This window comes from Cygnus olor, chromosome 17 (genome assembly GCF_009769625.2).
Source record: "Cygnus olor isolate bCygOlo1 chromosome 17, bCygOlo1.pri.v2, whole genome shotgun sequence".
Classification (NCBI taxonomy): Eukaryota; Metazoa; Chordata; class Aves; order Anseriformes; family Anatidae; genus Cygnus; species Cygnus olor.
Window position 1 is genome coordinate 5,928,895 of NC_049185.1, and position 22,871 is coordinate 5,951,765.

At 39.3% G+C, this 22,871-nt stretch overlaps 1 protein-coding gene and 1 long non-coding RNA gene across 3 annotated transcripts; one reads left to right on the forward strand and one right to left on the reverse strand.

The window, feature by feature from the left end:
- Window positions 1-370: 370 nt before the first annotated feature.
- Window positions 371-17,994, forward strand: LOC121079649. Of its 2 annotated transcripts, XR_005825123.1 has the most exons (3): window positions 371-4,070; window positions 7,815-12,354; window positions 17,466-17,994. It is a non-coding gene; the product is annotated as an uncharacterized LOC121079649 (long non-coding RNA). The 2 variants fall into 2 exon arrangements; XR_005825122.1 differs by lacking the exon at window positions 371-4,070 and having other exon boundaries at window positions 5,187-12,354.
- Window positions 15,132-22,669, reverse strand: SNAP29 (synaptosome associated protein 29). The gene is made up of 5 exons (XM_040577194.1): window positions 22,365-22,669; window positions 20,775-20,971; window positions 19,725-19,810; window positions 18,527-18,631; window positions 15,132-16,821 (listed from the first exon to the last, which is right to left on the reverse strand). The coding sequence occupies exons 1-5, from the start codon at window positions 22,560-22,562 to the stop codon at window positions 16,664-16,666; spliced, it is 744 nt and encodes a 247-aa protein (XP_040433128.1). The 5' UTR covers window positions 22,563-22,669; the 3' UTR covers window positions 15,132-16,663.
- Window positions 22,670-22,871: the final 202 nt, after the last annotated feature.

Sequence of the window (22,871 nt, forward strand, 5' to 3'; positions counted from 1 at the left end):
TTGGAAAGGTATCGAGTAACGAAGTGAAGGGTCCAACACAGGTGTTTCAGCACCTTCTCGCTTTTTGTTTTTTTAAAGCCTCGCTCCCAGTTAGCCCATTGGCATCAGGTGGGGGAGATGTAGGTAATGTTACTGGTGTTATGTTCCTCTGAAATTACAGTAACTGATTTTTATCCTTTGAGATGAAAACTGATTGCTACTGTGTTGCTAGCTCCAGCAGTTTTATCATGAGCATGGTGTTATTTACATTTTCCCAGAGAGCCCAGCTCTGGGCAACATGAAATTATGGGACAATCTCTGGTTTATTTTTTTAAAAATGAGTTTCTCATGCTGTGGGTTGCAAAGAAAAACTGAACAAGGGACCCCTGAAGACTCAAAACCAGAAAAACAATTCCAAATATATTGCAATTTAAAACCTCATTCATTTTATTTTAACCTCATTCATTTCAGTGCATGGAGCTGGGAATTACCAAAATTGGGTTAGGTTTCCAAAGGAATCATAGGCATGACAATGCTGAGACATATTGGTTTCTCCTGGAGCGTGTGATTGCTGGCTGCAGTCGTGGGGACCCTCTTGCCATGTGTGGGAGACCTGAAGGTCTCCAAATGGACCAAGGAAATCCCTTAGATAGTGGCAAAAAGTGCTGAGACAGAGGTGCTGCTACTGCTACAACCCTAAGGAAATCTGGGGTCTATATCCCCTTAGGCACCAAGGGCTGTGCTTTCAAAAGCAAGGGAAAATGGAGCCAAGGTAGAGACAGCGTTTTTTCTTTACATGGTCTCAGAAGAGGTTTGAGTCGCATCTACTCCATTGGTTTGTTGATAGCAGTTTGTTTACAGTGCGTTAGCTCTATCGGTTTCTAAACAAAGGCAAGTCAAAAGTGGTGTAGAGACAAGACCATCTGCACAACATGATCTGTCACTGGTCCATTTTGGTACAATAAACGTGTTCTGTTTGCCTCCGTCCAACTGCATTCCCTCACAATTACTTTATGGACGCTAATTATTTTTATCTAGAGCTCCAGTCACTAGCTTTTGTTCTCAAATTTTGTAGCTAACTAGCTCCGTTTAAAAAAACAAAACAAAAAAAAAAAAAACTGAGCCACAGGCTTTCATCATCTATTTCATAAATGAAGCAGGACCTCTTAAGTAATGTGCATAGTCATAGGATGTATATTTTTATGTTACATTTATATTTTAAAGAAGACTGTGACAAAGGATGGCAACAACAGGTTTGTCTCTGAGATATTGTTATTAGCAAGGATTACAAAATCACTGTTTACTGTCTGCAGTCATTCTTAATAGTTTGGCACTGAACTGCTAACACGTACCAGAGGAATCACTGGCTAAGGGAATCAAGGCTCTCTCAAAGTATAGTTAGAATGAAGGGTCTGCTCTATTTCTTCAATCCAGTTCTAATAAAACAATGCTTCCTGCCCACACCTAGCTCACCAAAGTGTGCTGATTACAACATGCCCTCCTTTCTGTAGTAGAATAGGCATCTTACTTTGTATACATGTTTTTGGCAAGCTTTTGCCTGCTGATGTCTTCCTCTTCATTTGTGCTTTCTTTATAGTGTTGTGTTTAGATATCTGTTCTTTATAACACCTTGCTTTACTGTTCACAGGGGTTAGATTGTTTGCAGCCTGATCAGCTCCAAAGAATTAGTTGATACAGTTTGAAATTTAGACACAAATCAAAAAATAGGGAAAGTATTTTGCCTTTTTTTCTCCACTTTGCAACTAGCTAAGCTTCCATAGTTAAGTATCTTGACCTTTGTACAGCCGGTTGTGTGTGTGGATGTTTTAGCTGAATATTCTAACCTTGTTTTCTGTATTTAGTTTGGGATCTCTCAAATGAAAGGCACTACTGGCCTTATTTAGGCATTTCTTCTACAGTTTATAGTCTATAAAAAGGAAATATAAAGGGTCTCAAGTCTCTACATGTTTGCTCTGGTAGCACCCCTTAGACTAAGTAACTCCTTACTTGCTCCTTCATAATGGCAGAGCCACAGCACTTAAGAGCTGATGAGGGTGTAATCCCTAGCAATCCTTTAACAGCACAAATGGAAAAGCTTCTAGTAAATGTTTCTGTTTTTTTTCAGAGGTTGCTCTCCTCCAGAGGTTTGGTTTTCTGGCTCCTCCTATGGATGGCAGCCTGACGCTCTTTTTCAGTCTTTGGGAACAGCCCTGAGAAGAGCTACATTTTTGACTTGGAAGGGCTGTTATTTAAATGGAAAAATGTTACACATATAGTGCGTGTTCCTAGTCGTCTTCCCACAGAATCAGCCAAAGAAGTGTCACTGGAAAAGCAATATGCATTTCTCTTAAGTGTTTGTCTCAGAGTCTTGCTCCACAACATCAGTTCAAATCACAGTTTAATTACAGAAGTGCTCAATTTACAAATGCTTGGCCACTCTACTGTTTTGAGTAAAGAAATAAAGTGGCACTTGCACATATTCTGGCCTAGATGAGAGAGTGCCCGCTCGTCGACAGCAGAGCCTATGAGTTGCGAACAAATAAAGGCTCAAGTAACAGGGAGTCTGCAGGTTGGACCTGAACGTCCTTTTTGCTGGCCAGCTATGAACTGCTGGAGAACCGATGCGCATGGCACAGCAGTGAATGTAGAAGGTTTGATCCACATCTGTTTCCAGCCGCATGCTGGCTGGAGCAGCCTGAGCATCAATGCTTGCCCTATCAGGTAAATGCTGATCTTAGGAACACTGTACCAGCAGTCACAGCACAAAGGTGTGGTGGTGCGGCAAAGGCAGAGCATCACAGCAGCTCCAAAAGTTCTGACTTGGTTTCTCACAAAGAAAATTTACATTTCGTGCATCTCAAGGTCCTTACTGACTGCCCTATTTGCTTCAGGATCCGGTTTGAAATTGTATTCCTTGTTTTTCAAACCACACCCTCACTCCTTGGACTTTTTTCCAGTTTGTCTCCTGGAGACAGTGAAGCCCTCCCCTTTCCTTCCGTCTCTTCTCTCCTTCCAACAGGCTCCTTGCTGCTGAGTTCAGAGCTGTCTCCTCTCGTCTTCTCCTGTCCAGAACCGACTCCCTGTGTGTGTCCTGGAGTCATTTTCCATTTTAGTACAAAATTCCATTCCAGTAATGTCCTTTTCCCTTGGAATTCAATTCTCCTTGCCCCATCTGTTGTTCTTATTGAATGCATCGAACTTTGAATCATATCAAGCACTTTGTGGCTCTGGATGGGGTTCTTCTGTGGTTTTTGTAAGACATTGTGCAAATTCCTGACAGCAGGCTGGTAAAAATTGTATGTGGAATGTTTTGGAAAAAGCAACTTGAAATGCAAAGGTTCTGCTGCAGCATTGTTCAGTAGGTGAGTGTTTAATGTTTAAATTCCCTCTAGTTCTTTCTCTGGTGGGGACATGTCACTGTACACACTTAGCATTTAAAGGAAATCCCCTTTTATGGTGGATTTAACTCCTGACATGTTCTCGATAAAGGTCACTTCATGAATTTATAGCTTGGTATGTGAAGCCCCATCCTGTGTTCCCTGCGCATGGAAAGCTCAGCTGGAGATGATGAATTCTGATGGTATTTAATGTCAAAATGAACACAAGTGTCTAGAGGCAGTAGCAGTGCAGGCTGGAGGTCTCCAGATTCCCCATAGAACTGATGCCATGATGATACATAATTTACTTGTAACTTGTAAGCAATACACCCGTCTTTCCTCCCAGAAGCTCTTCCATTTAAAGAAGCCATGTCTGTCATTGTGTAGCGCGCTGACATTCATGCTCTCTCTGCATTCATACAGGCGTTTGGTTCTTCTTTGGACACCTGCATTCTCCAGAGTGTGCAGCACAGATGCTGAATTACTTGCACAGCAATGTATAAGGCAGCTGAAATTGCAACTCCTTCAGCCTAACCTTGTAAAAACAGAGTTCTACTGGTCAGTGACGCAAAGCTGAATAAAGAGCATGGGAGTCAACGTCTGTCTTCAGAATCGTGACAGTTGGGTCAGGGCTGCTTGCTACGTCAACATTTTTAGAAGCTGAATTCCTCCAGAGTGTTTTCTCTGGCAATATATCCATTAAATGGATAGAGGGTGAGCATGTTTTTTGAAAATATAGCTAATGAAAAGAAATGAGGTAGCTAATATAAATCAAGTTTGCATCTGTTGCTAATTGCACTAGTTCTGGAATGACAGAAATGTAGCTCTAATTATAAACAGACAAAATCTTAGCCTAAATTGGCTGAGTGGTTAAATACCATTCAGGAGAATAACTAGTAGGTGAGCATAAATAGGATATGAACATACGAGGCTGGAAACAATCTGAAAGGGTCTTCTGGTTATTACCTCTGCCCTACAGCGAGACTGAGTAAGCCAGTATTTTCTAATCACGGATTAATAGGGTGATTTGGGGAATACTGAATATATTGGCTGTTAGGGCCTTTTAGCTATTTCCTTTGAAACAGACCCTTGACAAGGAAACCTCAGTATTCATTTTCTTAACATTCTATTTTCCAGGAAACAGAATAAAGCCAAGAAAAGCAGAAACCCCATTACATTTTAGAGGACAGTAGTAAAACATGCAGATGGTAAACAGACTTTTAATTTTCTGTAGGGCCTTTACAATGTATTTTCCCTTCTATTAATCCTGGAAAGAAACACTTGCTAAATTCATCAGCTGCAAATTCCCCCCATCCCCAGAAGGAAATGAGACTTTTATGACCATGCTTTCATTATGTTTTCCTGTTTCTTTTTCCCCACCATTGTAAATTTTAAGACCACTGGCCAAATTCAGCCATGTGATAGAGATGAATAGGCTCACAGACACTGTATTTCTGTGAGTTTTGTGAAAATAGGCAGCAAGAATGTGGATGGAGACTTTTATTTAGACAGAATGGCTGAAAAGAGAGTTCAGTCCTACTGGAAAATCTGTGAAACAATGAACCCAAAGCATCAAAAAATAAAATCTTTGACCGAAGTTTGCATCTTCTTGCATTAGATTAGTTAGTCATGAAATACTTCTGTTCACTTTATGCCCAAATTCCTGTTTTTGTAGGAATCTGTACTTTCGTCTGCATTAACCTTAAAGATAGATAAGTTCAGAAATCTTCTCCTGAAAAGACCATTCTGAACTTTCTTCTCCCCTTCAGAAATGGGTTCTCATTGTACTATGTAGTGCTAATTTATGTAACACAGGTGTGGGGTTTTTTTTGTTCGTTTTTTTTCTTTTTTTTTCTTCTATTATCTGGTAGGATTTCAGGAAGCTCAAGATAGAAGTCATCCTAATTTTCTTACTCCCAGTTTTCTCAGTCTTAAATTGTTTGTGGAACAGGTTTTAATGGAAGTTCTTTGCATTTCATAGTTCCTAGTGACGTATATAACCTGAGTAAAATAGACTGGCTTTTCTGGATCTTCAGTCTTAGCTAAAATTTTTGAGACACAAGCACAACGCAAAGGCATTTCCCAGGGAGGTTCAACAGCTGTACATTTGCTGCCTTTTAGATTTTTTCAGAAAATAACAAGACTGCTAAGCTAGAATAAAATGTAGGTAAGTACAGATTTATGTGGTCGAAGTCCTCATAATGAAATGTCTAAACAAAAAATTTGCCTTTAAAAGTATTTCTGCCAGTGCTACCAGAAGCACTATAACAGCAGTTTTGCTACCTGTCAGTAGAATAAATTTAGATGAGGCAATGATTAAAGCAGCTGTGCCCCTTTATGCCAGTGCTTTCAGCGTAACTGGTACTGCTTGTTTCGGGGATGTTAAACAAAGAGAAAAAACTGGTGCAGAGGCAGCCTTTACAAACACAAGAGGGAATTTGCTGTCCAATCTTTTTAGAAATGTGTACCTTTTAGAAAGATCTTCCTGAATTTAAAAAGTATTCAGTACTTCCTGCTTTTCTAAAGGCCTAAAAGGTGCCTGCAACATAAAAAAGCAGTATCATTTTTTGGCAAACCATGCTGTTCCAAATATGTAAAGTGTCTTTAGCAAATGCAAAAATAAAAGGGAGAAACACACAAAGTGCTAGTTAAAACATTTATTTAGCATATTGTGGTCATACGTTGAAGATGTTTGGTCTTCATCATGGAATATTGTGATCTAATAGAGTGTTGATTTCAAAAAGAACGTGTAGAGGTCTAGTTATGTAGTGGCTTTTTGTTGCCTCCCTCTTTCTGCATCATGTAATACTGCATCCAGGAAGCAAAGAGATGATTTCTAGTCCCAGTGTCAGAGTTCTGTCTTCCTTCCTGGCTATCCATAAATCATTTGCTCAAACTCAACCAGAGCCTAGTGTAGGTGTATTTATTATACTGGATCAAGTAAGGCTGTGCTGCCAGAGCACATCAGAAGTTGTCTTTGTGTGTTTCTATCTATTTACATTTTATGAGGACTGAAACATAACTGTTAAGAATAATAAGCAGCTCTTCTTTTGTTTCTTTGGATAGGCTGGAAGAGGAGAGCTAAATAATTGAAAGAACCACATTTAGCATTAAGAAACACCACTTTTGTGAGTCCTCCCAAAGATCCTTAAATATCTGCATGTTTCTCTTCTAGCTAAGAATGTGACTGAGGCAGCACATGATGTGTTGCCTGATGCAAGAACTATGCTCAGTTAGTGCATATTGCCAAGTTTGTGTCTGCAGATGGGAGCTTGGTTTGCTATGTCTGGGCTGCAACTGATCGTACTCATTCATGGAGCAGGAGAACAAATGGATGTATAGACATCTGCTAGAATACAGGAAACTCAATGTTGAGCTGTTTGATCAATGATACCAAAACAGAGATGGTCAAGAATAGGCCATGGGATTAAAATACAGCGTGAATCCATCCTCATTTGTAATACGAAGTTAAACACTTTTGAACGGTCCGTCCCCTCTCAGTCTAACCACTCTTGTCAAAAATGATGCAGTTGTGTTGGCTGGTGATACCAAGATTCTGGTGAGCTATTGGCATGGTCCTGCTGTGGTTAGTCAGGGCTTTCTGATTCTGTTTGATCAGTATGTCACCTCCTCAGCTGTTGGGTTACGAAGCAACGAGCTAGCATTTATTATACTGCTTATCTCAGATATCACTTCCTCTCTATTCATTTCCATTCATAGTTACATGTGACATGTAGTATTATTTTCAGCTATATTTGGCTTGCACTTAATCCAACCTTCCAGCTCCTTTCTCTATTATGTAAATACAACAGCAGGGAAAAGAAGCCTTTTGTCCCCTTGTGCCAGGAGGATATGCTGAACATCAACATGGACATGTTCCTGAAGACCAAGCTGTTTTCTGGAAGTCTGCTCACAGATTTCATAATCCATCTGTTTTCTGTAGAATGCAGTTATTTAAAGCCACAAAGTTCACTTCAGAGACTTTGTACAGTAGCTGTTGTTTATGTTGGTATTTCTGATGAGGCTCAATATTGTCTATTTTCCATTATATCTCAACACTGCCTTTAATTGCCTTTTTCCACCAGATTTACATATTATCCCTCCCGGCTGTTCACACACAGACTTCCCTTTTACTTGGCAACCTTCCAGTCACTCCATACTACAACAGAGGTACTAAAATGGCAGAGCAGTTGATGAGAGTCAAAACGAAATTATATATTTATACTACATGGCCTATAAATAATTGAACAATTAAATAACAGAACATCTGAGACTGCCATCAGAAGTTCTTTTTCCTGAAAGACAGTTCAAGTAGTTTTGGGCAGGTATATAACAAGGTGGTAGAGGCTTAAGAAATATCTCCAAATGTTATCAATTCCATTATTTATCACTATTCTGAGGAAGGATAAACTGGAATTAGTGGTTCTCTCAAATACCAAATTAAAATTGTTCTTACAGGGCTTGGCTTCAAAACCCTGATGCTTGAGAGACCTGAGGAAGCAAAGACACTCCCTGCAGATTCGCGCAGATCATGAACACCATCAGACTGACTCAGCAAGTATTTCTACATATGCCTAACCACAGAGGTGTAAGGAAGTTTAATGGTTTTAATATGACTCTCAACACGATTAAGAAATATGCACAAATTTAAGCACGCATTTTTCAATTAAGGACCATAGCTTCTTGCCTTCTAACGCACCCAGGCTCCACTGCTCTGTTATTGCCACTGGCTGCTGGTGTCTAACGATACAAGGAAAACAGTAATGTCCTGCTTTACCCCATAGTGAAGAGCTGCTTTGGTTGTGCTGTTCAGCTTACCTCTCTTGGGCGCTGGTGAAGTCCTCAGGTGTCTGGCAGGCTGTTGCTGTAAACCCAGCATAGCACATGTTATCTTGAGAGGGGAATAAGACCTCAGTGCTGTGTTTCAAACACCCATTAGTAAAGCAAGCAATTAAAAAAAGTCTTTAGCTTATGGAGATTGCAGGAAGGAAAACAGCTCCAGAAATTTGAAGTTGGAAATGTTAGAGCAGTCAGGTTCATCAGTTTCCTAAGAACAAGCTTCCTTTCCACCACTTTCAGCTGCAAGGATGACAATCTGACCATCCACTTTCACGCACTGAGCTGGACAAGGAGTGGAAACAGCTCAACAAAGAGCTATTCAAAAGGGTCAAGAACAGGGATTTAGTCCATAACAAATAAACACCTGAAGATGGAAAAAAAAATCAGGCTCTATTTTCCCTCCCACATGTTTTGGGATCATCGTGCCAGGAAATTATTAAATCATACAAATTTCAGTAATGAATGCACTGCTTGGATGGCACGTGAAATTGCTGAGGGTTATGGCTAAGGAAAAATAACACATTTTTCAGGGTCAGTAGTGATGTAAAATCAGATAGAGGAGTTGGACTACAACTTAAACGGATTTCTGAAAATAGTACTGATACGGGAGGAGACTTCCCTACGTGATACAAGTAAGCATTAAGAGGAAGCACATACATAAAAAGTAGAGTTGCACCTGCTGCGATTCAGCACAACTGTTCCCCTTGATGTTTTTGTTTGATTGGGAAGACACTGCCACCTAATTAAAGGAGGGAGGAAGCACCACCACTAAAGCACTTTATGTATCTAGAAAACCATGTTTAAATATCGAGAACAAGGCTACTTTGGCTGTGCCATAAATGCCAGTTTGTAGCACATTTGATTTGTTCTGTGGTTATTAAAGGTTGATGCACTGTTAACAGGACTCTGACACTTTTCCCACCTGCACTTTGCTTATTGTTGCAGTTCAGTTTTGGTGCATTAGTTCTTGCTAAATGTGTACCAACAAAAATTAACGCATCACTAAATTATTGCAACTATGTCCTTTAGGAAACAATATCCTTCTCTCCATCTTGTGCTACAGTATTTTCCAATTAATATTTTCTCTGTATCTCTGTGAGTCACAACTGAACATAGAGCCTGTGGACTGGAGGTGGGAGGCCACAGCTGGCAGCCTGGCCAGAGCAAAGCAGGCTGCGGCATTGTTACTGACTGCTGCCATTTTGAGCACATCGGGTGAGGTGGGGATAATGCCAAAGGCAAGGATTGAGGATCAGCACCCACAAATACTGCTAGCTCCTATCTAATACTGTATTACTTCATGCCACTTTAGGAATAAAAATAAAAGCCAGAAATGTCAACAGCCTGTAACACAGCAAATGTACAACGAAGCAGATGAAATGACTCACAGGTCTCCTCTGCAGTGTTGTTAGCAGCTCAAGTATTTTCAGGGCAGAAGGCTGCAGAACTTTGAATCTGGAATTGTCTCAGAGTCTCCATCAAATTCCCATCTTTAAGAATTCTTGGCTTTCCACAAGAGTCAAATTACAATTGACAGGTCCTTGGACATTCAGTCCAGATCATCCTGCATGCATTGTTCCAGGGTGATGCTGTCCCTCCCTCCCAAAGCTCTTTCCATGGGCAGGTGGATGCAATCAGGTTTTAACCTTTGCTTTCTTACATGACTGTTTTGTAGCCTTAGTATTCATGTGTGTCTGATGGATTTCCTGGCTGCCTTTCTGCCTAGTCATCACTTGAAAAGGGAAGGAACATCCTGTCATCATCATCCAAGTGGACCAGTAGGCAGAGACATAAATAGATTGGCCAATCCAGACACAAGGCAACAGTGAAAATAAGTCAGTTAAGATCGACTTCATGAGTGTTAGTGTGCAGTAACTTTGTACTGTCATTACTGTGGATCCTACTGGAAGCTAAGAACAGACTGACTGCATTACCACCCTTCTCAGTTACCTCTCACAAGGGAATTCCTGCAGGAATTTTTCTTCAAAGGCACTCAAACATACTAGCCAGTAAACCCCACAGAACAAATGAATATTGGATGCAAACAAACATTGGTATTACACAGAAATTCTAAGAGAAATCTGGAGCTCAAATCCTAGGGTAAAAACGTCAAATTTTAGTACCCTCATAACTGAGCTCAACGCAGCATTAGACTGGCAGAATTAGTATACCGATGAGACTGTATTGAAAAAAAGTACCTTCAGTTAGCTCTTTCATTCCCGTAAGATGGACAGTGGATGAATGTAAAGGATAAGAGAACAAGGAAGAAGTTGGAAAAGACGTAGGAAAAAAATCAGCTAGAAGAAGCAAAATGTTACATTAATAACTTGATTGAATGTAGGGAAGAGGTTAAAAAATGGAGTAAATAGCTTACATTTTTATCTATTTTACAAAACTTTTAATGTCAGTAAGAAATTTTGTTGAATAAAGCCAGAGGAAGACAATTAAATTCTAATTTTTCCTCACAAGTCATAACATACCTTTTCTTAGATTATAAACTTAGGGGCAGGATTTCTCACTTCCTAGGGCAGATGTGCACCTGGCTAATTGACAAACACATTCCAGACTGTATCGTTATCTTTCTATGCTGAAGGGTTAATGAATGCAGCATGGCCTCAGTGGCACTCCTCATACTCTTGCTGCCCTAGCTGGCCTTGGAAGGTTGTGAGACACACTGAAGCCAGGCAAAGGTTTCTTCTAAGCAATAGAAAGTCTAGCAGTTTTTCAGAGTACTGATCTACAGGCAGAGCTTAGTCATTTGCCAAAGATATCTGTTAACAGAAAGAACAGATTTACAATTAATATAGAGGAAAATGAAGGATCAACTAGAATCCAGATGCCAAGGAAGACAGTTATTTTCCCAAAAAATATTCACAGAGAGAGCTGGAATGCCATTTTCTAGAAGGTTCTGCCTCGCTAACAGCAAAGTCACAATCCATCTAGACTTTTTATAGCTGAGGCAGGGCTCCAGAGTCACTGTATTTAGAAAACCCTGCCTGGCCCCCCTCCAGGGGTCTTCCCAATTTGGCAGACTGTTTATCGTGGGGGTACCTCCCTGCTTTCTTTCAAGTAACCCTTATCAGCCCATCAGTTCTGGATCCACAGATCCCTGGATCTCAGAGATACATATTTACTTGGAAGCAATGTACAACATACGATGTACAAAACCAAAATGCAAATTGTAAGACTCCCTCCTTTAAAACCAAACCAAACCAAGCTGCTTTTCAGACGCAGGGGAAAAAGACAGACAGGCAGAAGCACAGTACCTGCTCTTCCCACTTTTTCATACTTGCACGAGCATCTTTTTTACCACCCCCTTCCTCTCATTTCCCAGAAAGGCAGAGACTGCATTGTAAGAAAGGAAGTCCTTGAGAAAGCACAAAAGGGTTGAAATGCCGGACCAGCCATGAACTAATTAGTGTGAAATACTCTCTCTTCTGACTGTCCAATTCTCCATGCAAGTAGAGCAAGCTAAGAATATTTCTAGCAGAGACTCAGAATTCACCACACCACTCCATTGTCTACCATCTTCCTCTGTACTCTTGGCATTGTTTTGATTTTTCTATATGCAACAGTAAGGTGCAGAGATGGAAGAGCTCTCAGTTCCTATCTGTTGGAGAACTCAGCACAAGGGCAGGAAAACAGTTCTTTGAATCTTAAAAACCTGTCAATCATCTCTCTAGCATTCTGACTTTCCCTTTTCAGAGCTTCTGTAGTAGCACTTCTGTGGCTTCATGGTATCAAAGAAAATTAAATCTCTATTATGAAGGAAAAAAAAAGAAATTCAGAAGCCAAGTTCCTCTTCTCACATGCAGATAAGAACCTAGCTAAAGGTCAAGACATTCTGAGGACTTAATCAGCAAATTTGGGACCACGCAGGAATATTACATACCTGTGGCTTTTAAGTTTCCAAGATTGTACAATTGTTTTTGCCTTATGTACAATTGTTTTTGCCTTACTCCTATCTTGCCTGCCTTCTTCACGTATATATATCCAGTTGATGATATTCCAGATGATAACAAGCACTATGGCAAGACTACTTTTCAAGCAACATCTTGGATTATTTTGTCTGCACAAGTTAAGGTTTTGCATAAATGAATGCTTGTCTGCATTCCTCTTTCAGGATCTAGGAGAACCTACTCAAGAGCCACCTAATAAGGTAATACCTTTCATTTATTTCAGGAAAACAAAACCTACCAGCTGCAAACTGATTTCCATTTTGACATAAAATTAACAGAATATGCCCAGCATTTTAACAGATCTTATTATGGGACAGAAGTATCAATGAAGTTGTAATGAAAGAATTATGGGAAATAAATGCAAAAACTCTCCATTAACAATAAGCACCTTTATTGACCATCTTACCATTCAACACTTATTTAATTTAATTTCCTAAATTGATGAAGTACAGTCCAGTTTAGCATTTAAATAAAAGAAGAAGTGTTATAGCTGGGTGGTATAGAACTAAAGTACTGTTTAAAAAAAAAAAGCTGTAGACACAACTAACGCTACCTGTGATTCTAAAAATTAAGCCCCAAATATTTCAGAGTCAAACTTAATACATCTCCTCCACATGACATTATGCCTCAAAAAATGCCTGTGAAAGTCTGTCTGTTTAGAAGGCGGAGTGGTTAGTAGGTATTTTCTATTTCACCATTTAACAAGTGTCATCACAAAAAATACTAGGCAGCCAAATATTTCAGATAAGTTTTACAAATTAAAAAACAAAACAGAACAACTGTAAAACCTTCTTCAGGGAAAGGCCAGCTGATTACAGACAGCATTTGTATATAAACCAAATAAAGGCAGTAGTTTTTATTAGAAATTTTGGATGGCAGCCTTGCTACGTCCTCATAGGACACAATATAGCATCCCAATGATTTCAGTAAGACAAAAGAGTTCAGCACAGCAACAAATCTTTGCAGTACAGACGAAAATTCAGCTACGTATCATTTGTTACAGTATTTAATTCAACACTCAAGCAATTTAAAATCACATACACTGAGGAAACTAGTAACCAGGTATCTGGTTATTCCCACCTTTTTTTTCCTTTCTGTTTTTAGAACATATCTTACCACGTTTCCAGTACTTAATACTTCTTCGAAATTTATTAGCAAATTTTGAGAAGCAAGAAAATATCCTTTTATAAAGAAGATTGAAAAGAATTTTTTGGTCTCTTATGCTGACCTTAGTATTAAACTTCTACTCAAGCCAGTAAGAATAAAATTAATCAGAGCTATGTGGCTGCAAGGACACCCACTTCTATGCCAACATGAATATTTAGGCAAAAATTTATTTAGCTTATCAAGTTAGCACTGCTGCCTTCTGAAAGTCCTAAACCCTACACAAGGTAAGTATCCAAGAAGAAATAAAACTCTATGTCATATCAGGAAATAGTAAGAAAAGTTGCAGAAAGTCCTTCATAACATATATAAAGTGACATTTCCTGGAAAGGCAAAACTCATGTGTTTTTTTTCCTTTAAATTTCCCTTTCCTGCAGGATAGAAAGTTACTCTAATGAGAAAAAAAAAAAATCACTATTACAAGATAGAGTTTTCTCTTCACATCAATTAAACTTCTTTATCAGCAGAAAGTATAAAGCATCTTTATGAAAGTTGTGAAAGAAAATTCATTTTGTAGCAGATACTCATTTATAACCTTGCACAATCTTTTTTCCCCCCACAATGAAAGCTCAGCATGGGAAATAGTCCTTTAAAACAAGGCTATTAGCAAAACAAAAATAATGCCTAGAGCAGGAAAGCTTAACTAGCAAGAAAACAAATGTTTTCTCAAAAAAAACCAAATAAATAGCACTGGAAAGCCTACATAGCAAGACAACAAAGACATATGTTACTGAGACTGTGAATGGAATTGTTAGGAGAGATGAAATGTTAGGCCTCTAACTTCCACATGGCTGAGATCTTGGTTTTCTAGTCTGCTTGGATCATGAGGTTCTCAAAGCAGAAATAGGATTTATTTTTTTATTCCTCTTTTTTGCCTTTGTTTTCAAAGGCATCAAGAGAAATCCAGAATGCAGGCTGATACAAATAAGCTGTTGACCAAAAAAACTGAGTCCATTTCATGAAACAATTCAGAATGAAAAAAGGAAGAGCTTACATCAGAAAGACAACATACTTTTAAATCAATCAAAATTTTTGCTTGGATTCAAGCTTCACATTTCTTATTACACATAACATAACTAGATCTTCCAGATGCATTTTTCCTTCATTAACCATGACTTAGTGGAGAAAACCTCAGCCTACAACCTAGTTACCAAAGTCTAACTTTGGAAAAAATGTAATTGTGAAATAGTTGCATACAGATAAAGGCAGATTTCAAATTAAAATGAATGTTTTTAATTACTGTGCTTTTTTTTTTTTAATCTCCTCTATTCTCAACAGACTTGATATATCATTTTTAAGATGCAAGTGTTACTATTAATTACTTTAATAAAAAGGGGAGAGTCAAATACAAAATTAAAACAGGTACACTCAATTTCAATATTCCTTCACTGAGATACTTAGAGATTTTGAAAACTAATGATTGGCATCATTTCCTAAATAAATCCATTGACCTTCTTGAGACATTAAATCATATAATTCATAAATATTCTAACAGAGTAAAAGAGAATTAATTATGATATACACACACAAAAGTAGATAAGTTGTCATTAATAAGGTTTTCCAAGCTTCCACATGAGTGTAAGTGACATGTAAAGTGAAAGTTGAAAAGCAAATAGAGATGCTAATAGCTCATAAAGTTTTAAGTCTCCATGATGCATATCTTTTTTAGGGACCCAAACCAATGACACCAGTAAGGTAAGGAGAAACCGAGGCTCACTTTCAATCTAATTCACAATTGTACTTTGCTAGAAAGCCCAGGAATATATGCCTATTTTTTCATAATACTATGCTCAAGAAGTGTAGCTTTTTTTTAGTGATTTATTTTTCTACAAGTGAACTCTCAGGAGACACTGTAAAACAAGAAAGGCTTCAGTTTTCCTATGCTTCCTTAACAAACTAGGTACACTTTATAGCAAGTCAGCTCAAGGTAACAATTCTTTTTACAAAAGAAAGGAGAAACTGTGAATGTGATATTCATGAAAGATGCAAGCTTGACAGTCCTGAACATCAGGGTTTTAATTTAATTCATAACATAATGTGGTACCAGCTCAAAGAAATGACGTCGTCTTAGTCACTCATTGTCATTTGTGATATTTAAGTGTTGCAATGCTGACAGGGGCCTTCTCCAAACTGAAATAGCTTATTTGTTTTCAAGACAGACATCTAGTTCTCCCTGTCATGTCTTCAGGTTGGAGTAGAGCTGTAATTATTTTATTCTACAGTGATACTTACTGTAATAAAGAATAAAACAAATTGGAAGGCTCAACATTTATCTGGAAGACTCAAACTTTTTAAACCTTTCTTAATCTGCAGAAGCTTTTTATACCTGCTAAGCCAATGTAGGAGTATGCGAATCATAGTTGTGCGTCTTAAAACCAGTCACATTATCAAGGAAGACACAGCATCTACTCGCTCCCTAATCACTTTTATTTGAACTAAATGTTAAGTTAAGGAATGATCTATGATCTGTTCACACAGTATTAGACCAATTCTTCTTTTCTAAAATGGAAACTACTTTCAAATAACCACCTACCTGAATAAGCTGAGAAAGGGCAGAAAAAAAAAAATCAGATGATGACAATATATTACCCAAACCTTTTGGGTTTCTGTCAGTCAATCAAGATTTTGTGTAAACCATAATATACCCCTGTAGATCTTTACTGATAACAGCATAAAGGTGATGGCATTCACTGACTCAGTCATAACCACCACTGTTCATCCACCTCTTGGGAAAAGTTGTCTTTGGAAAGGGAAAAAGCAGAGGATTTTATCATTCCTGCATGACACCCTTGATAGTTAACAATTTACAACTTCCATAGAACAGTTTGTTCCTTAAGCCCCAGAAATGCCAGAGGACAGTCACAATTATTTTTACAGCTGGAAATCGGCATTTTTTCAGAATTTTAAATAGCTGTAGGTAAACAGAATTAGCAACATTTGCTCTGAACAAAGAAGTACATTCTGTTCCCCCTGACCCCTCCCCAAAACAGAGGCAAAATGTAGTTACTTTTCTCATCACAGCTTTCAGGCCAAGGACACTGAAGCTTTGTAGACTCCGAATTCTTCACGCACACAACACACAGTAATGCAATTGAGAAAGGTATCCAGCACAAAAGAATTAATAGAGTGCTGAGAGATTTTACTCAGTGTGCGCTTTTCCTATGTACATTATAAAGAAACTTAGGTATTATGCTGCACTTAAGGTTATGCAATTTTAATGGCAACAAAATCAATAACATACCAGAAAAAAATTAATAGATATTGTCCAAGATTTTTTTTTAAGAGATCTGTTGAGATAAGACATCCAAGAAGAACTAATGCTGGACAAAAATTTCTATAAGCTCTTTAAAGTTGTCGGATTTTTTTATCAGTGCTTTTAATATTGACATCCAGTGTCTCTACTTTTTTGGTTAGCCGATCCAGCATATCATCTTGCTCCTCTATTTCTGTCTGCAGACCAAGAGCTAGGTTTTTCAGACGACTCAACCCAGAAGACATCTCATCTGTCAACAGAGAGATTGACCGTAAGGATTCAAGGCAGTATAAAGCACACTGTTTAAACGGATGCTATCAGGACTCCCTCTTCTCCAAAACCTGGAGTTAGGAAACATTAGTTAAGACTGCTCAAGTCCGAGTATTCTCTAATAATGATGGCAGCAAAATTTTGACATGGCTACTGAATTACTATCAGAAAGTAATCACTTCCTTCTTCTTCCCATTAAAAGTTAAACACTTAAAACCAAATCGTATCTTTATAACATGAGGTATCCTGCAATATAGTTTTCACTTTTAAAAACATTTTATAGAAGGCTGGGATACATCTTTTCTCAGGTCGATATACACAATATTCTCACTAACTTTTTTTTTCCCTTTAAAACGATCTTCATGCAGAGATATCAATACACTGAACATTTAAAATTTAAGCAGTTAATTATTTAACAGATGTAAAAAAATTAATTTCCAGATTTTCTAATTTGGCTACAAGGAAACTCTTTTATTGTGTGATTGATTGGTACAAATGCTTCTGAGGCTAGTAAGTTTTTGCATGGCTTGGGAGTACAACAAATGTGCTTCCACTAACTCTTATACTTAATTATTTCTCTTTGATCTATTCCTTTCTGATTTCCTTCCAATCTCTTCTTTCTAGGTCAGCTAAACAGTGACACATGTAAGCAAAGAGGCACTTTGTATATATACCACAAAACAAGAGAACATCAGCTGAATATTTTTGGAAGTAATAAAAAGAAATGCAACAAATTCACATGTGAAATATTTAGTGCCTTTTGATTGTTCTGTTTTCTGCATTTTTTTTTTCAAAGTTGCACACAGTTGTAAATTCTTTGGGTTCAAACTGATGTACAATTTAATATCTCAGTTTTAACTGTCAATGAGATAAGTTGAATGCATCTTTCAAAACAGGTGGTAAGCTTTATATAAGTATCCATACTGGTCTAATCTGGCTGTCAATATGGGGCATTATTTCTTTCTTAATATTATTAGTATCTGTTTAATAATTTATTTTTTCAGAATGGAAGAATTAACCTGCCTGTCCCAGGGACATTCCAGTCACTTACAGGATGATTCAAAGAAATATTTTCATATCCTGAGTACAAGTGTTATGGGATACATCAGCACCATTTTCTCATTCAAATAAAAGAAACTTGCTAGCATATTCACATTTAGTAAGACTATTTTTTTTTTTTTATGGTCAATCTGTGATCCAAGAGGATTCATGCTTTGGGTGTAGTTTTTCTCCCAGTTTCTTTGTTCAGGGGCAGTTCAAAATCTAATAGTTTTAAAGCACAAGCATGTAGAAGAGTTAAAATAATGATGCCAGTAGTGTATTGGTTTCCATAAGAGATTTATACTATTCCAGGCATCCTACCCAGTTTGTTTCTAGCTGGTTTCATTTGAAAGGTATTTCTAACTCAGATTTGTTATTAATATGTGCAGATAGATGACCCACAGACATCCCACAGCATAGAAATATTCAAATAATGCATGCCTCAAAAGAAATGTTGGATTCTGTCATGGTTATAGTTCTGAAAGAGTCTACAAGTAAATGTTGTTGTTATTCTCAAAGCTCATATGCGACCTATACCAAAAAAAAATGCTTCTTGGGAACATATTGCTTAGAAATTCTCTCTGGCTTGAGAACCAAAAATTAAAAATTGTATTATGTCAAACAGCTTCAATTTTCTCACTTACCTAAGTTGTTATCAATTTTCTGGTGGTAAGCTCGCAGATGTTGATTCTTTGGATAGGCATCCCGTTGCACTGAAGTAACTAAATCTATGTTGCTGAAATCACTGTCTGCCAAGAGTATAAAATACATAATATTACACAATAAAAAAGATAGAAAGAAAAATTCAGGTTTTAGAAGGGCTATTAAAAATTGGTCTGACTACAGATGCCATGTAATCATATCGCCTGTTAGCCAGAGTATCAAGAGCAGTCCAACTTCTTTATCTATAGAACATGCTCAAGATTAACAGTTATTAAGCTATAATTATTCTCTTCTGAATTGCCTTTTGTAGTTCTGCTAGGTAGTTGAGGGAGAAAAAAAACAAAAGAAACCCACAACCAACAAAATAGGCTTACCTGCTTTCTATCCGCATTTAGCCCTCCCTCAGGTAAACCCACCAGAGAGTTAGTTCTGCCCTCTGTTGGTCAGACTTTTAATATTATACGGAGTGGAATGGAGATTGATGTTACTAAAAAGCATTTCTTGTCTTACAGAGCTACAATTATAAAGATAACCTGAAGCTTTCTCACTCTCACTAAACTAAATAATTAAACTTCACTTTAAGAAGTAACAGTTACTCTGTACATAAAAGTAATCCAAAGTTAACTCCTAAGAACGGGGAACAAGACCAAACCCTGTATGCTTCCTTGTGCGAATGAAGTAAGGACTTCATTGTGAAGGGTTATAGTTCACATTTCAAATAACAAGGAAAACATATACAAAAACTATGGCAAACCATGGTTAAAAAGAAGAACCTCTGAAAGTACAAGTCAACATTTTGGCAAATGTAGGACAAGGCTGGCTGTACATTATGTGGATTATTGGCCAAAGTCGCCTCTGTGCAAATATAAGCACTAGATGTCTTTACATCTGTAGATGCACTACAGTCTTTAATGCATATGGCATAAATCCCCCGCAGGAAGGGCTAGATACAATCCACGTGCAAGTAAAAATTTTCACATCTTCAGGATGGGTATAAAGAGATTTAGGGGCAGACAGTTCCCAAGAGTTGAAAGTCACAAACACTGGGATACAATCTGCAGAAGTTGGGTAACAATGCAAGTCAGCAGTTGGGCAGGGTAAAGGATCTCTGCCTTCATCACTGTGCAAGTTCCCTCCACTTTGATGGCAGACATTCAGTATAAAATAAAGTTAACAAACCTGAATTATCTAGCCGCCTTAAATTCGGATGAGTTTCCTGGTATTTTGACTCTTGTTCTTTACTAGACATCATTGCTTCTTTTAATCTGGTAATAAAGAGAGTAAAATTAAAACATTCTTATGGACCACAGGCTTCATTCTAAATCCATTAAACAAGAATGGGCATCAAAATTATCCAAGAAAATATTTTTTTTAGACTTAATCCAACAAGTCCCTTTACAATAAATTATTGTCATGTATTCAGTGAAAGCAGAATTGGTTGCTTTAGTGCTGAAAATAGTGTAAGCTTTGATATGAAGAACAAAACCATATCTTCGGTCTTGGAGGCAAACTATTCATTCTCTCTAATGGAAGATGGGGCAAGGAAAGAAAAAAATAGTAACAATTAAAAAAATAATAATAAAAAAAAAAATAAATCAATCCATGCAGCATTACCAGGCTTTACACAAATTTCTCAGTTGAAGAGAGACAAGTACTGTAAGACATGGTACTTTCACAGCGATTCATTTTTGTTTACAGCTTTTAATAAAAACTAGTGAAACATACATAATATTTAACTAGAAGCACTACAAATATAAAGGGATGCAAAAATATTTTTCTCGGAGTTAAAGAAAAAGGGAACCAGACACCATCTCAGGAGTTTACAGAATCAACAAATCTGTAATTGATTTTCTGGTGACATTTCAGAGATGCTGTGAGAAATGTCTCAAAAAAAAAAGTTAAAAATGTAAATGGACTAGGTGAGGAGTTTAGGGGAAAGATACACGAATAAAACTGGTGACACGGTGAAGAGACCCTCTCCCCAGGAGTCTGGTACTTAGAAGGACCAAGTAACATAAGTGTGCACGCACACAGGAGACAGCCAGGACTCTGATAACAGAATAATCTAATTACAGATTACTGGGGAGAAAAAGATTCCACTTTAAGAATTACTTCAGAAAAACTGTTCTAGATCCAGAATCTCTCAGAACATTTCTGATAACAGACAGGTCTCCTGTTAGAACCCAAGAAAATACTATCATTCCCAAGTGAAATGTTTATTTTCCTTACCTACTGTTAGCATAATATTCAGGAGTGCCATTCTGCTCTGGCTTGCTCTCTGGAGGTTTGGGTTTGAAGTAGTTAACCAGGCCCCCAAAAACACTCTTAATGCTATTTATGTGTCTTTGACTGGTCTTCAAGTCCTGGTCCATTTTATCTACCATCTGTTCTGTGCGCTTCAGTGACTCTCCTTGACGTACAAGCTCCTAATAGATATTGACAGATAAAAGGCAGCTAGTGAAGCCAAGATAAACTGAAACATCAAATATTTTTAACAGATATTCTGAAGAAAAATAAGAGCATTCCTTCAATCTATGTAGATGAGTTATAAGGGGGTGCAGCCTTTTCACTCACTCCTGTTTCTCCAGGGCATTTCAATCAAGAGCTGCTAGTCAGCTGTAGCATTAACCAGCTATAAAATCCTCATCAGTGCGATGCCGGTTTTCTGACAGGTACTACAAAGGGGAGCCAGGAATTTTCTGTATTGGCCGCTTGTCAGGTTGATGTTTGTATCTGCTCTCCGTGGGCAAAGTAGTGAAAATTCAAAGGTTTATGGTGCGGAAACTAGAACTACTTCTAGTTGTGAATGACACCTTCGTTAACAAGGGATGCTATTTTCATGTTACTGGGGTGTTCCAGATAACATAAACAGAATAACTGAAGAAAATAAACACAACTAGAATTTTTCATACTGCAAGAATAATTTTTTGGCTAACAGTGCAAGATTTAGAAATTCTGATATACACAGCTGTGTTACTTCCTATTTCTGTGGCACAAATACTATTCCAAAGTAATCCAAAGATTAATTTTGAGATTAATTTTGGCCGCAGAGTTGCCCACAGCCAACACTAGTGGGAAGCAAAGGACTTGTGCTCATACTCTGTCCAAAGCTCGGGGAATTATTGTTAAATGTGCTTGTTTTCTCACTCAAGCAGCAAGCCCACACAATTTCTGTTCTACCATTACCCCTGCGTTAAGACTAAGTTCTTAATTCCTCATTTAGGCTGTTTTTAACAAACAAATCACGAGGCAGGAAGCTCCCCGAAGCGCTGAGCGCAGCCCTGACAGCTCCCAGCCGCGCTGGGCTCGCCCAGGCCAACCCCCGGGCAGGTGACTCCAGGGGCAGGACCTCTCCCTATTACCGAGGGCCTGGACACAAACAGTCCTCCCGAACGAGCCCGTAAGCACGAAGGAAGTGATTAATCGGGATGAAACTGAGCGCCTGGTAAACAACGAAGCCAGCAAACGCTTCAATTAATTAGAGAACAGCTAAAAACTTTCTAGTCAGATGGGCATAAATACCATTAATAAGGCTTAGTAAGGAGTTTAGCATAGCTAAGCTCTGCTCTTGGCGCTGTAGGGGTAAGGAGGGACCCGAGGGAGGTTTTTGATGTAAAACCCAAGCCCCCTTCACCCACAAAGCCGCTCCTCGCTGACACACCGCCCTGAAACGCCGCCCAGCCGCCAGCCGGTGACAGCGCCGGGCCCGCGGGGCACAACAGCAGGGGCTTCCCCGCCCTCACTAACAGCCAAAACGAAAAAAAAAAAAAAGGGAAGGAAAATTGCCCCGCCGGACACCCCGCGGTGCCTCGGACCCACCTCGGAGGCGGCCACGCCGATCCGCTCCGACTCGTAGAGGAGCGACAGGGAGCGGGCGGTGCTGTCGGCGGTGGCGGCGGAGCGCCGCAGGACCTCCCGCTGCAGGTAGCGCTGCCGCTCGGCGCCGCCCGCCTCCTCCTCCGCAACCTCCTCATCCTCCTCGGCGAAGGGGTTGTAGCTCCTCGGGGGGGCCGACATGGCGCCGCCGGGCGGTGTCAGGCGCCGCCGCCGCTCCCCCTGCCCAGGCCCAGGCCCAGGCCCCGGCCCCGGCCGCGCGGCTCCTTCCCCACACAGGCCCCGGGCGGCCCCGGGCGGCCCCGGGCGGCCCCGCCCACTCCGCTCCGCCCCGCCCCGCCCCGCCCCGGGCGCCGCTCTGAGGCGGGCAGCGGCTGGGACCGCCCACCGCCGGGGATGGGGGGAGCCGGGCGAGCCCATTGCTGAGGGGTCGGAGGTGCGTGTGGGGGGGTGACTGGCAGTGAAGCCGCAGCGGGCGCCGCCATTTTGTTG

Excerpts from the sequence above, each read along its gene's own strand:
- SNAP29 (XM_040577194.1), bottom strand. The coding sequence starts at position 22,562 with ATGTCGGCCCCCCCGAGGAGCTACAACCCCTTCGCCGAGGAGGATGAG. Across the intron at positions 20,972-22,364 it reads TCGGCGTGGCCGCCTCCGAG|GAGCTTGTACGTCAAGGAGA; the intron begins GTGGGTCCGAGG and ends AATATCTATTAG. Across the intron at positions 19,811-20,774 it reads GAATATTATGCTAACAGTAG|ATTAAAAGAAGCAATGATGT; the intron begins GTAAGGAAAATA and ends CTTTATTACCAG.